Raw genomic sequence first — 19,125 nt, 5'->3', positions numbered from 1 at the left:
TTCAGTCTCACTACAGCCACCCTGTGCTCGCTTACCGCTGTATCCATTTTAATGCTTGTTATTAGCCCAGGATTATTTGTTGCTATGAGGTCAAGTGTGTTCTCACAACATGTTACTATTAGAGTGGGCTCGAGAACTAACTGCTCAAAATAATTTCCAAAGAAGACATTTAGCATATTTTTCGATGATTATTTATGCATATGTCCAGATTTAAACATGTATTTTCACCAACATATCGAAGGTAAATTGTAATCACCACCAGGAGGCTTAAGTTTTCTTTTAAACTTCCAGCAGCTGTATCATCTGACTTAGGAGGTTGGTAAAAGGATCCTATTATTATTTTATCATGGTTGTCAAGAATGACCTCTACCCATACTAACTCATGGAACTACCTATTTCAGTTATGCAAAGAGATAAACTACTTCCAACAACAAACATGCCACCACCAACTGTGTCCTTTCTGAACACTGTTAGGTTCTTCACAAAAATTTCAGCTAAACTTATCTCAGGCTTTAGCCAGCTTTCAGTGCCCATAATGATTTGAGCATCAGCGCTTTCTTCTAATGCTTGTAGCTCTGGTAGTTCCCCAATACAGCTATGACAATTTACAACTATTACACCAATGGTTTCTATATCTATGTTCTTCCTGTGTTTGACTTGCACCCTCTGAGGGAAACCCTTTTTGTGTTTCCCCAATGCATTGGGACTCAAGGGTCATGTGGATGTCCACTGGACCCCCACAACTTGCCCACAACAGGGATACCATCCACTACAGCCTCAGGCTGTGTAACCAAAGTCATCACAGCCTGGAGCTGAGAGTAAAGACTCACCATCTTGGCTTGCATCTACACAGAGCAATCACAGCCCCTAGGCATACAAATGACCATGGAAAACTACACTACTCTACACAGACAAACAAAAGATATCAAATTGTGTTATGGAACTCTACTACTGTAGACACTGATGAAGACACCAGAACTGTCTCTAATAAATTGGATTAATGCACAAAGATGGAAAAACTAAACTGTCAAAGCACTCAAGTGAGACTAAATAATTCTCTCCTGATCAGGAACTTCTAATACGTCACAAAATCATTTTACTTTCTGACGCAAATATGAGAACTGTGTCATAAATATGAAATTAACATCCAGAAATTCAAGAAATTAAGATATCATAGCACGCAGATGAAGCTACATAATTTGCACCCAGTTAGGTGCAAATATGTATTTGTGTGTACTCATGATAAGAAATTTCATACTGCATGGAACTTGCATATTAAACTCAGATGGCCATTAGAAAGGCTATTCGTGTTTGGTCTGCTGATATCATAAAGATGAGAGATGATGCTTTATGTTTGCTTATTTATTTATTCATTCTGCAATACACACTTCAAACTGCATATGTTTCCTAATAATTTTAGTGAGCTTCTGCAAATAAAATGTACATAAATTAATGTCTGAAGAAAAAAGCCAGTTTTAAATTTTTATCCTAAATAAATAAATAAAAATAAAAATTTAAAACTTATTTACAACCAACTGTGAATCTTAGAAATGTGTTAATTTCCATAGATGTGGCAAATCATTATTATCTTCATATCAGTAGAGCCAATGTGGATGGCCTTCCTGATTGACATTTGGTGTAAATACAAAAGTTCTATGCAATTGAAATTTGTCGTATTCATGAGTATATGCAAATATGTATATGTAACAAATATGTACCTTGTAAACAAATATGTGTGTTTTAAATGTCTTCTACTCCATATACTGTGTTCTAACCTTTAGACGTAAGAGGAATCAAGTCACCATGTCTCAATGGTACGTCTAATCTGTGCCAATATATGTTACTTTTGATGGCATTAATAACGTGTTACATACATGAGGTATATGTGTTAATGACCATAAAAGTGGCAGTTATAATTTTAATTTGTAATTTTATTAGGTCTTTTAAAAATTATTTTAATAACCAGGTGTGGTGTTTTAAACTTCTATGTGTGACACTGTGGCCCTTCACTACTTCACGTAAGTTAGCATGTTGTACGTCAAATTTGTGATTTTATCTTATTGTATGGTTGTGTAACACGTTGTGTTCTAGTTTTGAAGATGCTCTTATTGGATGAGTGAAACATTTTTTAAAAAAAGGAGAAATAACATCCAGGTTGTGGCTGCTGTAAAATTTTAATTTTAACAGTATTACTTGCTTCTTATTTATTATTATTATTATTATTATTATTATTGTTATTATTTACAGTGGGCCTAGTGTTTGTAACACATGATCGGCTGCCAGGTGGCAACCTATTAATGTGGTTGCTCGTCACAACAGGAACAGGTCTCCTTACCAGCCTCTACATGATGGAGTGGTTTGCTCGACGCCACTGCCCTCGGTTTATTGTGAGTATGGTAAACCCAGCTACAGGTTTAAACTAAAATTGTAAACTAATGAATTTATTTTAGTTAAAGATTAGAGTTCACTATCTCTGTACTCTCCTTCTTAGGACATTTATGAGAAGCATAAACACCTTGCTAGAATGTCCTGTACCATAACATACTGCTCAAAAAATTAGAAAGACATGGAGGAAGAAGTATAGGACATAGGTAGACAAGTCTGAACCTAAAAAATGCCACAGGCAGAAGGTATCACTTCAGTATGAACCCATAACTAAGAATGAAACAGGATACAACTACTTCCGTTCTTGTGAATTACCAATAAAATATGGTGTACTGCAATCCTAGGTCCTCTATTCTTCTTGATTCATGTGGACAACTTCCTGAATATATAAGTCCCCAAAAAACTATTCTATTTTCCAATGACACTAGCATATTGTTTATTGGATCCAACCTAGAAACCTTGCTGTCAACAGTAGAAAGTTCTATGAAAAGACCTCCTGAGTGGTTTACCAAAAACAAACTCATTACAAGTACTGAGAAAAAATGTGTGTCAACTTTCATTTGTTTCCTCCATCTAATCAAATATCTATTCAAGCATGATTAAAAAATTATCCTCTAGAAAATGTCAAAAAAAATTTCGGTATGTGGATTTAGCGAGATTTAAAGTGGGACACCCACAAATTATTTGTCTAGGAAACTCTCATCCATGTGCTGTGGTCTAAGAATATTAAAGTCAACAACGAGAAAAACAACAGTACTGCTATGTGCAGTTCCTCTCACTGCTTTGATATTTTATCATTTTCTGGGTACACTCAACTCACAATGTAAAAGTTTTTAGAATTCAAACAAGAGCTCTAAGCATAATTTGTGGCCTTGGAAAGATAGTCCTGTAAATCTCATTTCATTTTACTGAACTTTGTGTTACAAATGTTTCAGTTTATTCATTTGTGAAACTATCTTCTTCGATAGATTACCTCTTAAAAGCAGGCAGACTACTACAAACAAAACTCTACATGAACTAATGTACCAGAGGGAAATCAAATATACGTCAAAAATGTCACAGAACAACAGACTAACAGAGGAGTGTAATTAACATTCGTGTAATACACAATAAAATATTGGAGGAAATAAATATTTCCACATACCCAATATTTAAAATTAAACTAAAGTCATTTATAATGAAGCACTGTTTCTATTCCATAAAAGAATTTCTGTATATGTAAAAATTATTTAATTGGATTCATAAAAAGTATACTCATGAAGCAGTTGCAGAACACACATAAAAGAGGTTGTAATTGTCAAGTTTTCTGAGCCAGTGGCTCCTTCTTCAGGCAGAAGGGTTGAAGGGGAATAAAAAGGGGTGAAGAAGAGGACTGGAGAGGTCTAGAAAAAGGGGTAGATTTTGGAAAAGTCATCCAGAACTGCAGGTCAGGGGAGACTTACCAAATGGGGTGAGAAGGAAAGACGGATGTTGGGGACTGCATCAGATGAGATTTGAAAACCTGAAAGCTTGAAGGTGGAAGACAGGGTAATACGCAGACAGAGATACTGCTTCAACATCATGCATCAGTTAATAAGAATGAAAAGCTAAGTGCATTGTAAGTAACAGAGGTGGCAGGCGGCAGTGGAAAACAGACTGGGAAAGACAATGAAAGATGTAGAAAACTAAAACAGAGTGAAGCAAAGAGTAGGTACAGTGAAGAAATGCTTAGATGGAGCAAATTAATGTAAATTAAGGCCAGGTGGGTGATGAAAACCAATGACATGTTGTAGTGCTAGATCCCATCTGCAGAGTTATGAGAAACCGGTGCCTTGGGGAAGAATCCAGATGGCACGTGTGGTGAAACAAGTGCCGAGATCATGAATGTCACATCGTGGAGCATGTTCTGCAAAAGGATATTGTGAGTAGCCAGTATACACCCTCTGCCGATGCCCATTCATCACAATTGATAATTTGTTGATAGTCATGCCGATGTAGAAGGCCAAACAGCATTTACATAACAGCTGGTATATGATGTGTTGTTTCACAGGTGGCTGTCCCTTTGATAAAATACATTTTGCCAGTTACAGGGCTGTTATAGGTGGCGGTAGGAGGGCGCAGATGGCAAGTTTTGTACTGGGGTTGGTCACAGGGGTAGGAGCCATAGGGTAGGAAGATGGGTGCAGAAGGAGCATAGGGTCTGACAAGAATATTGCGGAGATTGGGAGGGTATGGAAAGCTATTCTAGGTGTGGTGGGCAAAATTTCAGACAGAATGGATTTTAGGAAGTCATGGCCCTGTCGAAGTAGCTGATTAACACTTTACAGACCAGGATAATACTTAATCACCAATGATGAGCTTCAAAGTTGTTTTTTGGAGGGATCAGTAGTACCAGCATTGGATGTGATAGCCCAGGAAATCTTTTTAATCAGGCTGGTGGGATAATAAAGTGGACTGAAGGCTGAGGTGAGAATGGTGGCGTATTGCTGTAAAGAGTCTGCAACTGAACAAATACTTCCGTCAACATTAAATCTGCCAACAGACAGCAGTACTTACATTTTGACAGTTGCCATCCTTTCCATGTCAAACATTCCCTCCCATTCAGCCTTTGCATCCGAGGCAAACGTATTTGTTCAGATGCAGACTCGTTATAGCAATATAATTAAACAAACCTTTCATTATTAGCACAACCAAAACTGTTTTTGGAGAAGGTAGTCAGTGAAAAATTGTCAGGAGACCTCTTTCAAACAACAGTGTGTAATGTAGGATGAAAGAAATGTTTCTGCACGTAAAAGAACAGCTAGTTAAGACTGAAAATGTCTCCATTTTTGTCTTATAGTGTAGAGATTCTACTGATACAGCTCAACATCGTCACTTAACAGTATATGATTGTTTTGTGGATGAGGCAGAGATAAAACAACTGTTGCTTTCTAAAAACATCATCAAATTTTTCTGATGTATTTCCTGCTGGAAAAAAAAAAAATACTAATCTTATTGGCTCTCACTGTAGGATTTACAGACAGTTGCTCTCTTCTAAAGCCAAAACCCCTAGAAACTGATAATTGCACTGAAAGTGGCTATCAGTGCAAGTAATAAAATTAAGTGCTATGAATCTTTTTCTTTGTTCTATGTAATGACCTTCATGCTGAACACCAGTCTTTAATCTTTCATCTACAAATCTGATAACTTTCAAAGGACAATATGCTTAGCAGGGTGCACAAATTGAAATCAGATGTAGAACTATTTATTTTCAGTCAAAGGAAAGCTGAGCATCATTCAGTCACTGATGACAGCTTCACATTTTCAGTAGTATACCTTGCAGACTTTTTTGAAATCCTGAATAATCTGCATTTGCATCTACGAGGTAGAAATACCACAATAATGGATTCCAGTGATGCCGTAAGGGCATTCTTGGAAAAGAGAGAACTATGGAAGTGTCACCTGAATGCTCCCATTACTAACTTTTTGCCATTCCCTCGATTCAGTGATCTTTCAGATAGGCAAGAGTGCGATGTCCATGAGTGGAGGGTCACCATTAGTAAATCCTCGGAATGGCTTTGAGAAGAGTTCATACTTTGTTTTCCTTGTCTGTCTTCAGAAGACTGGCAGTGCAAATTAGCAAGATTACCCTTCACAACTGACATGTAAGCCCTTCCAGATGCAATACACAAGGATCCAATTAAACTGAAATGAAGTGTGATTAGAGTGCTGAAGAACAATTTCAATAAACTTGGTTGTAAGAATTTTTGATCAATTTCCCTGCATTCAGAGGTGGCAAAGGAAGCCTTAAAAGTCCTCATACAGTCTTCAGTTATCATATACATATCTATTAGAGACTGGAATCTCATCTCTAGCCATTGTGAAAAAAAATTGCCTGAACATGGATAAGGACCTTAAATGTGCTTTAACTAGTTTGAAACCACACATTCAGGAACTGGTTAATGAAAGCAATTTCAACTGTTTCCCTGATGTTCCGAATTTCTCTTTCTCTCTCAAGTTACATGTGAAAATCACTGCCCAAGCAAGAAAAGTATCATTAGATATTTAAGTAAGACAGATGTTCCTACTTTGGCTACCAGGTTCTTTGAAACATAAGTATTGTATTACTAAGAGAATACAGATTAATGTCAAATAAAGTTTTTTGGAAGAATAAAACAAAAGTTAATAAAATAAACAAACATAGGTGCATAAGATATTCAGCAGTTGCAAAGGTGGCAACAGGTATAACAGGTTGATAACCACTTGACTAAACATTGGTGATACCATCAAACTTCTGTGCAGAATTTCAGCTTTCTATGTATCTGGTAGGATTGCTACACCACAGCTTACATGTTTTTTGTGGCATATTTATCATAGATGACCTTTGTTGAAAACTTAACATTCCAGTGCTCCCCACAGATAGAATTTAGGATGATTTAGGTTTGTAAAAGGCAATAGGTATTCAATAATACCTCTCCACCCTACCCATCAATCAATTAGAGGGTCATATAAGTATGCCCTAACATCTCAGTGGCAGTGAGATAAAGTGTAATCTTGTTGTAGGTAATAATCTCTCATCTTCATAGACCTCTTCTATATCAGGGAGTTATGGAAGTTTGAAATATATCAGAAACACCTGTCGAGTTAAAATACTTTAAAGGAAGAATAGATTATCCCAACCACATGACTAACCACACATCAGTTCTTCACAGATCCACCTCTGGCTTGAAAAAATGGATTCACAGAAGCTACAAACAACTGAGACTAAGGCAGCTTTTTAGTTTTATTGCACTTCATATGACCAGAGAAACTCCTTATTCTTGAAACAGGCCTATATGCTTTCAAACAACTCACTACTGAAGCCCTTTGTTTATGTTTTACTCACTCATAGCATCTGGTTACCTTGAAATAAATACTTCCATTTTGTGGCCTTCAGAGCCTCCTGTAGACTTAATTTACTTACCTCACTTTAATGTGTATCACTGACTCCCAAATATTTTCAATGTTCTTGTGAAGTTTTACATCACCATAGAACAGGGCTATCAATTTTTACTGTATATGGTTACCAAGATCTTTACAATGTGCAAAAATGAACAGTGCCATGTATTCAAAGTACCACAAATATGAGAAGTTTTAAAAATTTTTTGTCATTGCTCTTTCATTTCTTTAATATAAAAACACTTGCAGTACAACTTCAATATAGTTTTGCACCAACTGAAGGGAAACCTCATCTCAGCCATCCTTGTTCTTGTTGCACTGTCTTCTGTTTGTACCATGCATACTGATTATGTATTCTTGGCATTAGCTGGGACAATAATACACTAAACTGCTGCATACAAATCTTAAATATGTTTAATTTTATTCCAAGTTATTGACTATAGAAGAGTGAGTATGTTTGTTTGGATTCTCTCATATTATACTTGAGCTGGGACAGCTGTCACTGTTGTACGATGGAATGTAACAATATTACAAAAAGAATACTTGTTGCTCACCATATAGCAGAGATACTGAGTCACAGTTAGACACAACAAAAACTGTCAGAAATTGAGCTTTTGGCCAACAAGGCCTTTATTGGAAATACACACACACACTCTCACTCTCACTGTCACTCTCTCCCACTCCCACTCCCACTCCCACTCCCACTTGTAAGACCACAGTCTCTGGTTGCAGAGACCTCAGCAGCCTGAGACTGTAGTCATGTGCATGGGAGTTGCATTTGCACGAGTGCATTTGTATGTCGTCTATTTACAACAAAGGGCTTGTTGGCTGAAGGCTCGCTTTCTGACAGTCTTCTTTTTGTGCCTATCTGTGACTCACCATCTCTGCTATATGGTGAATAGCAACTATCCTTCTCATAATATCATTACATGCATGATGACAAACATAATTAGCAGGAGATCTCAGCATCATGCACACCCAGAATCTTTCTCTTACACAGTATTTCAGTTTACAGAAATGGTCACCTAGTGATAACCACAAAATTATAGCAGCCAAACTTACATTGTTTTAATTGATTTTGTTTTTCCAGGATTCTACATGGGACTTCTTTGTGCCAAGATCATGGTTCTGTTCTCCACTCACATCTGAGTAACAATAGTTCGTGTACCGCAAGTCGAGCAGGACTTCATTTTGAAGATAGCTTTCAAAAGTGCATCAGTCCTTCCTTGTCATTGTGAATACTCAAAAGAACACAACTTTTAACATGAGATTATATCAGTGGACTGGAATAAAGTATTTTTGTAGTGTATATATACAGATATTTTAATTGAATTGTAGTAAGTCCATTTTGTTACAATGTTCGTAGTTTGCTGCAATGTGAACTCCATGATAAATGTGACTGTGAAAGTTGTACATATTGTATGTGATATACTTTTGCACTTTAGTGGTGTGAAATGTTTTTATGTGTATGACATTTGTAATGTTCTTATTTTGGTATTTTTACTTATTAGTGATGTAGTATCAATTAGCATGACTTTCTGTGCTGTCCTTGTACTATACTTTACCATTTTCTCCCTAAGCCCTTTGCATTGCTTTTAATGTACAAAGACTGAAGGTACTGTGTAATTATAAGACAAGTACTGATGACCATGACAGTACAGAAAATTCTGTTAATACATTTATGTACATAAGTAAATGATAGAATTTTGTCTACAGTTATAAATGTGCAAATTTGTTTGACATTTAGAGAAGTAAGTAAATATAACACAGATATATATTTGCTACCAAATGTACATTATCATAGGTCATAAACGACTCCACACCACATTATAGCTTCCTTTTTAAAAAATGTAGGAACTGCTATCACCTAACTGTTGCATTACATGGCTGTATTACAGGAGGACATCTGAATTAGCATCTTGTTGATGTTCTCTTAAAAGCTAACAGTCAAGGCATAGGGGGCACAATCATGGTACTTCATTCTTAATCAAGACTTCTATATCAGTTGATTCATTTAACTTAAGATCAACAAAGCTGTCACATCCTGTGGATTTTTGTTTGATGCCTACATCGTTTTGGCAAAAGGAGCTGCCTTCTCCAGCCTGAGCATTTGGTGGTCCTCATGCCAGAGTAAGACTCATGGTTAGTGCCACACAGTCACACCACCACCTACATGCTTCCTCAGCCAGCATCATTTCCACCATCAGAGCGCAGTTGGCTGCAAAGTTCCTTTGCTTTGAGGTTTCTGCACTCCTATCCTCTTTCTTAATAAATGTACCCCCTCAGCAACTTGGATCCATGAAGCTCTGTGTAATACGCATTTCCCAGATACAATATTACCCAACTGCTTCTTGTATGCTACAAGTGAGATGCACTGCAGAGGGATCAAAGACAATGCCACAGCTGACACAGGGCCACTCAGGTCCATGGTCATTTTGACTTATCAACTACTGTCATTCACGTTGAACAGCATTATTTTGGACAGTTGTTTCACTTTGCCTAATCTGTGGGTACATAATGTCAACCAGTCACTTTGAAGGCTCGATATTATGTGTTACACTTGACTTTATAACAGAAGAAAATTTTGTTAGTTCTTCACATTCCCAGTGGAAAAGACTTTCAGATAAACCGATAATATTGTCATGGTGTAGCATTTCAAACCCAGTGACATCAGTATCATTTAGTTTAGTTGGCAATCCCTTAGTAAACACTTGATGTGATACAATCTGTACTGAAGTTTTGTTTTGTCATCACAGAATGTCACAGTTGTGTTAAAGTTTTGAGTATTGTAATACTTCCAAGTAAACTGACAAAAGCTTGAAGTATTATGATTAAACAACATTTGAGATCCTACCTGTCTTGCATTCTGTTTTCCAACTTAACAAATTGCTTTTGCGGCAAATGAACCATTTTATAAAATGAAATTTTAACCAAATGGTGGGGCATAGGAAGTTTTTTATTTTTTATTTAATGAACATTATTTCATATCAGGGCTTCATAACTTCTCATCTTTCACTCAATGTAAGAAGAAACAGGATCAAAAATTGATAGTATTGTTTTATGCAGGCAACTGAATGCACATAATCCAGATCAAGATTTGTCTTAATCAGTCATTACATGCATTTTTTCTGCACTTTAAGAGCTGTTTTTGTTTCTTATTTAAGAAAGTTTTCCATATCCAATCATGATTGTAAGTTAGTATCAGCTTGACAGTGGTGTTGTACTACAGAGCCTGCAAAGTTTTTTCAACCCAAGAAAACTGTTCCACTGTTAGAGTCAAACATATTTTTCACTTTGGGCCTAATCAGTTTACATTGTTATAATAAAGATAGCTCAGGTTACATATATAAGCAGACAACGTGACAGTTTCTTTGAATTTAACAATCTAGCCCTTCAGACAATTCACTAATAATAGTACCTACTTTTGTTGCCCAAGATCTGACTATCGAAGTATACTTGACTGTGAGACCTGACTATTGTTCTTTCCCCCCTTATTCATTCCTTTAATCTTTTTCTATGTCTTTTTTTATACCTTTCTGCACTTCATTTTAATTCTGTTTGCCTGTTGCTCTAGTTACTTGTCTATCTGCTTCATTTTGTCGAAATAAATTTTGTCACTCCCTTTTCTTTCTTCTCTTATTTTCTTGTTCAGCTTCAAACATTACTTTTCAGTAACAATTTTTCATACATGCCCAATACTTTCCTGCTTCTGCTGTAGTTCAGTTCACAGCTAGTAATTTTGTATTTTCTTTTTGTCCCTGCAGCTGCTGATTCTTAAAATAAAGTTACGGGTTTCCCTTCTGCTGATACTATGACAGAATTTTCCTACCATATTTCTGACTCATATTCATGTTCGACTACTAGATCTTGTATGAAGCAATGTTAAACTCTACGAGCTCAGTCTTACATTGCTATAAATACTTTGCAAACTCCCTTTGTTTTATGAAAATTTCAGGAATCTTTGCATATTTTATGGCTTTCAGATTTCATACTGATATCACAACTGGCAAGAGCTGTTCAAATCCTTTTTTGGTACATTCATTCAAGTTTTCCATTGTTCCACTGAATTGCTATAGATAGTTATAAATTTGTTTGCATATGGGTCTACTGCCTCACCATATTTTTCAAAAGAAAACATTGTCTGTTATGGGATGCACAATTTTCAGATTATTTGCCACTGGTCAGTTTTGACTTTGTCATTACTAAGCAACATTTAGATAACCTCTGTGCAATATGTTACAGTGGATGTAATATACTAATAAACCCACCAGCCCACATGTGGAACTACTAATAAACATTAATATGACATGTACCAAACAGGATGTTTGTGATACATGTGGGAGAACTATGTATAATATGACTTAAGAACATATTTAACATAAAACCACTCGGAATAGCAATCATTTTACACTTTAACATCAGCTTATTCTCTTGAAATGCCCAAATGCAGGGTTCATATACTGATGGCATGATTCCTTTTATGAGACCACATCAGTCTCAACGTAATTCAGTTCTGAATCTGTCTTGCTCTTACACATGAAAAAATGCAGAGAAACAACTTTATTTAGTTCTGATAACTGACCTGCAATTTCTAATTTTTTATATGGGATTATTCAAGTTAGTGACTCTTTTTCAGTTAATTAAAAAAATAGTAACAGCAAAGTAGAAAATTCCATCCATTTGCAGTAAATTATTCCTGTAATTGTCATGTGCTCATATAACTAAAGTGCAAAACTAGATTTTTAAGAAAACTGGATAGTACAGTCCAGTAGCTCACACAGTTCAGAACCTCACCTCTATTAATGGGCTCACTGTGTCCAAACAGAGAGCACACATAACGTTTTATTTCAAAAAATTTGAAGCAACTGAAATTAAGTCCCCCCCCCCCCCCCCCCCCCCCCAGAGTGTTTCCCTGTGTGTGTGTGTGTGTGTGTGTGTGTGTGTGTGTGTGTTTTTCCTTAGTAGATGTTATACCTCATATATTCATTCATTGTGTCATTTCTAGATTTTTTCACAACATAATGAAGAGATGTTGATTACAAACATTATTTCCTCTACCCCGACCACTACCAAAAAATACTACAAAATTCCACATTCCCTTGAACTTAAACTGGAAAATATTTTAGTGAAAATGTTATTAAGGTCTCTGCTAAACTGAATTTTTTTTTCATATTTGGCAAAATCAATTTTATACACACAAATAATTTTCTAAGGTACTATGTTAATTGTGTGTGACAAATAAGTATTTTATGGTTACATTCTAGTTGCTGGTGTAGTCTTGTTGGAACCATTAACGGATTGAATGAAAAACAGTTACAACATATTTTAAAGAGATCAGCCACATAGAAGAGCATTTAAACTTGTTATATTTTAGTGATGGGTTCCACTTAAACATGTGAAGAGTGGTGTTATTGACAACCATAATCATTCAACTAAAACAACCATTAATGAAACGTAAATTTTATATACTCTACTGGAAAGTTTTGTAACACTGTGCAATAAAATTTCTCTGCAGATTTAGTACATAATACATCCAACAAGGTATGGAAACTTAGTTTTTGACAATGGTATCAAATACTGTAAATATTTTAGATAGCAATCCTGATCTTGTTGTTTTTATAGAAAACCCTTCATATTTTATAACAAACCTTGAAGATGTACAAAAGAATTATAAAATATACTGTGTGTTATGCTGGTGTTTTTATGACATAAACATTACACTGTGATATGATTTGTAGAGTGAATTTTGTAATTTAATAAATGCTGAAATACTACACACTATTCTCAATTTGTTTCCCATAAGAAAACACATTTTTAGCTGTTTACCCTGTTTACATTTACTCTGTTTAGTAAACCCTCCTTTTTAGTAAAAAATGTTTGGGGCGAAAAAGTTACCTTCAACAATGAATACTTATATATTGAAGGGAAAAATGCAATAAGTTGATATTGTATGGAGTGGATATTGTGACTTCCTCACAAAGAATTTTATTACACTTTTAACATAATATTTTTATAAAACTCTGCAATGTGAAAGCAATATTTGCTGAGAGGAGTACAAGGAGGTTTTGGGCACAAACCAGCCTTTCAGAAGAAGCAAGAATAGAAGACATTGTGAAAATGCGGCACCTGCAGCTGAAAAGTTCTACAGACTAAAGTATCTCTCATTGAAATAAAAAATAAGAAATCTTGTGGTGTTGAAAAAGGCCCCAGAAAAAAATACATAAAATGCTTTTATTGCACATCTATAAGGCACAATCAAAAAGTTTCTGTTTGAAGGCCATACTGTGCAGAATTAGTATGCCAGTAGAGCAAAATCACCATGAGCATTGAGGCAATCAATGCACGGGGTTGAAGATATTCATTTGGTAAAACACCATGGCCTGCTGTATGAAGTATTCCACAACTGCATGCTGTACATCCTCATCCAGCAGGAACTGTTGCTCCTTCAAGGGCTTTAAGAGACCAAAGGCATGATAATATAATGTGTTGGTGGCTGGTAGTAGAATTATTCTGCAGTCTGTCACAAATGCTGGTTCTCTAAACTTTCTCAATTGTTTCACTGAAAGAACTACTTCCCACCAGTGATTATGAGCACATTACTTGGCACAACATTACACAATGGTGATTTTCGACAGATATACAGCCCCATACACATGTTACTCTACAGTTGATGTGTACCAGTGTTTTTCCTTTGACAGCCAAGAAACAAATAACAGCATGTATGTCATATTTGGATGCATCTGATTATATCATCATAGTCAAAATTTCCAGGTTAAATGCATACCCGTCAGAAAGGCATGAATGACACACTAATCCCTTGCCTATATGTTGGTGCTTATATACCCACATTGGAGTCACACTATGGTGCATATATGCTGCAGTAAGGCCATCAACAGAAACTGTTTGATCGTCCCTTACAGTATATCAGCAATTTGGTGCAATGCACTGCAAAAACTCAAACAAGAGCTCAGGAATCTCAGAAAGGATGACTAGCAATATTCATAACTTCTGTTACTGGCACCCATGGCTTAGTTCATATTCTATAAGTTTTGAGATGATTACTGCTTAAGTCATCTTCCCCACATATTGATATGATGTGTGTACCATGTAACTAGTCCCGCATGTTGTGGAAGAAGCCTTGATAGCTCAGCAGTTTTGATGGACCACCTGAAAGTGGTGCTGTAGGACTTATCCTTAAAGTAAAGAGTCAGATGTTTCTATTTTAAGTTCAAAATCAGAAGTTTACCAATTTTTAATCATGTCTTTAAGGTCCACTCAGTGATGACAGTCTCTTAGTCTGTAATGTTTACAAACAGATAGTCAGTACAGACATATGAAAAACTTAATAGTTCTGATCTGGACAGAAAGTAAGAGCATACTGAACAGATGAACTGTTCAAAAGTTGCTTCACACAATTCAGTAAATGCAGCACACAATGGTTATTGCAACCACCAACATACCTCAGCTAAATCAAAACTGCACATTTTATTGGATACAGCTCTTGTCTATAAAGAGCATATGTGAATAGGTTGATGCTGAGTGATAGCGGTGATGCTGAGTTGCGATAGGCACAACAAAAAGATTCACACAATTATAATCAGTGTCAAATCAGTCTTGATTTAAAACAATCAAAATTTTAGCACTAACATGCCCTGAGCATGAACAGAAAAAGACAGACAAGATTAGAACTGTATGCAGCTGGTAACAAACCTGAGAAAAAATGAAAGTAAGACTGATTAAAATGGCGTGAGCTTCAACCTTAGAAAGACTTGTTCCATGATATTACCTAACTTCATTAATTTATAATAGTTTACAAATTCTGTAGGTCATAAATTTCATCTTTTATTGGCTACTGAAATTTTTGTCCTATTTTGTGGAATAACATTTATCATGAGCAGAATTTATTGAAATATGCATTACTAATTTATTCTTACAGTGCTTGGAATCACTGGTTTCTGGCCATGTGGTCCATCTTTTCATTAAAATTTAGTTATTGAAAATCTATTATTTTTTAATTAAGGAACACTGCCGTTAATGTGGGTATCAATAAATTCAGAAAAATCAAGCTATCAAAAGCGTATCAACAGATTCAGGAAATTTACAGTAGTTTGGTTATAACTGGCACTGAAAATTTTCACCAGGTGAAATCTAATTAAAAATCTCTAAATCAATCAATGAAAAATCCAGGATGGAATGTAACAGTACCAGAGAAAGAAAGTTGCTACTCACCATATAGCGGTGATGCTGAGTTGCGATAGGCACAACAAAGAGATTCACACAATTATAGCTTTCGGCCATTAAGGCCTTTGTCAGCAGTACACACACACACACACACACACACACACACACACACACACACACGCAAATGCAACTTGCACACACATCTGCAGTCTCAGTTCCTAAATAATTCATGATTCTCAGCAAGAACTTACTGTACAAGAAATAGTATGATATAGAGTGTCAAAAGCTTGACTCATATCCAGGAAAGTGTCTGTTACCATATCTTATTTATCCAACTTGTTTAATGTATAAAAGATGCTTCTGTAGTTTTTAAAATCTTGCTGTAAATAAATTGTTGAACAGATTGTGTTTGATGACATATGCCTCAATTTTATCTTACTTTTTCTAGCAATTTGCCAAGTTCTGAAGTTAATGATATTGGCCTGTAGGTTTTTTTTTTTTTTTTTTTTTTTTTGTGTGTGTGTCAGTTTTTATTTCCTTCTTACACACTGGTAGGATTTCAGTGATTTTCAACAGGTCAGGGATTTCTCCAACACAGAGAGAGAGATTTATCAGGTGTGCCAGAGGCTTCACTAACTCTCATCTGCATTCCTTTAGCTGCTTTAGTGAAATATCAGCTGCAAAACATTTTAGATTAAAATTTTGTGACAACTGCTAGGAGGTCCATTTTAGTAATACCATGGGTGATATAAGATTGGCGGGTGTTTCTAACATTAAAATTGGGTGCCCAGTACTGTACTTCATTTCTGCGTATTGTACTGAACTTTTGTATGAATTCCTCACACACTTCTTTTGGATCATTTGTTGTTATTCATTTTCTATTTGCATTCTTTTGTTGTATTCATGATACTGATGTTCACAAAACTCTTTATACTTTATTTTCGACAATTAGTTCTCCTTTGAAGGCATTACCTACAAATAAACATGGGCTATGGCTATGGGTGCCAGAATGACACCATCCTATACCAACCAATTCATGAGTCATCTAGAGGAATGCTTCCTAAACACCCAGTATCCCAAACCCCACACCTGGTTCAGATTCAATGTGATGACATCTTTGTGATCTGGATTGAGAGTAACAGCAACCTATTCACATGTCTCCAGATTCTCAACACCTTCTTCCCCATTTGCTTCACCTGGTCCTACTCAACCCAACAAGCCACCTTCCTCGATGTTGACCTTCACCTCAAAGATGGCTACATCAGATCCTCTGTCCATGTCAAACCTACCAACCACCAGCAATACTTCCACTTCGACAGCTGCCACCCATTCCACACCAATAAGTCCCTTCCATACAGCCTAATATCTGCAGTGATGAGCAGTCTCTCTCACAATATACCGAGGGTCTCACTGAGGCCTTCACAGACCGTACTTACCCTTCCAACCTTGTACAAAAACAGAGCTCCCAAGCCTTATCTCTCCAGTCACCAATCACCTCCCGGAGTCTGACTATTCCCCTCATCACTCATCCAGAACTGTAGCTACTGAATCTGAGGAATGATCTACCGACTATCCTTCCCAACCTCCCTGCCCCCCCCCCTCCTCCCATCATGGTAATCCCACCCCATGCCACATGGCTCATATCCCTGTAATAGACCAAGATGCAAGACCTATCTCATACATCCTCCCACAATCACCTACTACAGTCTGGTCACAAGCATTACCTATCCCATCAAAGGCAATTCCACCTGTGAAACTACTCATATGATCAACAAGCTAAGCTGAAACCACTGTGCCTCATTCAACATGGGCTTGACAACCAACAGGCTGGCTGTCTGCATGAATGGCAACTGTTAAACTGTGGCCAGGAAACAGCTGGACCAACCTGTTGCTGAGCATGCTGCCCAACATGGTGTTCTTCAATTCAGGGACTGTGCCATCTGGTTTCTTCTCACCAACACCAACTTTTCTGAACTCTGCAGATGGGAACTCTCTCTGCAATATATCCTACATTCCGATAAACCTCGTGGCTCCAAACTTCGTTAGTAATTGTCCTTATCCAACTATCCCCATCACTATTTCCATTACAGCACTGCACAACCCTCTATTCCACCAACAAACCCGCAATCTTTTTATTTCTTTCCTTTTCCACGTCCCCCCCCCCTCCCCCTGCCCTCCATCTAACTTTCTAACTACACCCAGCTGCCATACCCTCTCTCCACCTTGTCCCTCTATGATCCCACAAGAAGCACTTTACAGTCTTCCACCTCTATCCTGCTATCCCTCCCCCTACCACCCCAGCCTCCTCCTTACCCCCACCACCCAGCTGCTTCTCCCATTATGTGCTGCTGCTCGCCGTCTGGCTTCAGTAGCCAGAGACTGTGGTCATGGGTATGAGTTACATTTGTGTCAGTGTGTGTGAATGTTGTCTATTTCTGATGAAGACCTTGCTGGCTGAAAGCTCACTTTCTGACAGTCTTCTTGCTGTGACTATCTGCGACTCAGTATCTACACTAAATGGTGAGTAGCAACTATCCTTTTCATAGTATTGTTACATTCCATCCTGGATTTTCCATTGTTTTATTTTCTGGGCTGTTTTACTGACAAAACAATTGAGGAAATGTACCTCTTGATGCAACAGCCAACAACCTTACAGAAGCTGAAGAGCAAAAGAACCCAATGGGAGGGCCATGTTGCATATATGCCAGGAGAAATACAAGTGAAGAAGGCAGTTGAGGGCAAAGCAGACGCAAGATGCCCCACACGATGGCTCCTATGTCTACTCCAGTAAGTCCTCTGCACAAAATATTCTTCAATGCAGCTACCCTGTGATCTGAGCAGATCTTCAGTTCAGGATTACAGTTAGGTAGGTGGACCAGTGTGGGGTGGGGGATTTGTGTCAGGTAGGGTGGACAGAGGGAGAGAGACACAGGAGGCAAGAATAGGGGTTGGGGGTGGGTAGCTAGTGGCTCAGAGGGAGGCAGCTGGCTAGCTGGCTAGAAATGAGGGAGGAAGGGGTGGCAAGTGTACAGGCTACGCTAGTGATGACAAGTGTCCAAGCCAGCAGGGAGCAGCACACAATGAAGATGATGTGGAGAAATGAATGCAAAGGGGGTGATAGGACAGAGGAAGTAGACACTGTTGGGTGAATGTTGAGGAGTTAGGCATTAATGGAGACTGTGGCCAGGAGGGTTACAGGAGCAAAAGTTGTGTTGGAAGGATAACTCCTGTCCACATAGTTTTGGAAAGTTAGTGTTGGAGGAAAATATCCAGATGGGCTGGATTGTGAAGCAGCCATTGAAATCAAGAATGTTGGGCTTGGCTGCATTTTGTGCCACTGGATGGTCATCTTTGTCCTTGGTCACAGAATGGTGGTGGCCATTCATTCTGGTGGACAGCTAGTTGGTTGCAATACCAACATAAAAATCTGTGCAGTGATTACAGAGTTGGTATATGATATGCCTGCTTTCATAGGTGGCCCTGGTTCTGCTGGGGTGTGAAAAGCCTGTGACAGGACTGGAGTAGTAAGTACTTGGTGTGTGGACTGGGCAGGTCTTGCACCTAAGTCTTCCACGGCGATATGATCCCTGTGACAAAGGGTGGGGAGTGGCACATGGAAGGGTTAGGATGTTGTGTAGGTTGGATGAGTGATAGAATACCATT

The 19,125-nt window shown here is 37.5% G+C and overlaps 1 protein-coding gene across 1 annotated transcript in view; it reads left to right on the top strand.

Moving 5' to 3' along the window:
• LOC126235976 (sterol O-acyltransferase 2-like) overlaps positions 1-13,002 on the top strand; it is a 227,644-nt gene extending 214,642 nt beyond the window's left edge. Inside the window, exons 10-11 of the mRNA XM_049944953.1 lie at positions 2,248-2,387; positions 8,372-13,002. Coding sequence (XP_049800910.1) covers positions 2,248-2,387; positions 8,372-8,434 — 203 coding nt within the window. The 3' untranslated portion in view covers positions 8,435-13,002. The remainder of the gene's footprint in view (positions 1-2,247; positions 2,388-8,371) is intronic.
• The last annotated feature ends 6,123 nt before the right edge of the window (positions 13,003-19,125 follow it).

Source organism: Schistocerca nitens, chromosome 2, assembly GCF_023898315.1.
Source record: "Schistocerca nitens isolate TAMUIC-IGC-003100 chromosome 2, iqSchNite1.1, whole genome shotgun sequence".
Taxonomy (NCBI): domain Eukaryota; kingdom Metazoa; phylum Arthropoda; class Insecta; order Orthoptera; family Acrididae; genus Schistocerca; species Schistocerca nitens.
This window is presented reverse-complemented; position numbering and strand designations above follow the sequence as displayed.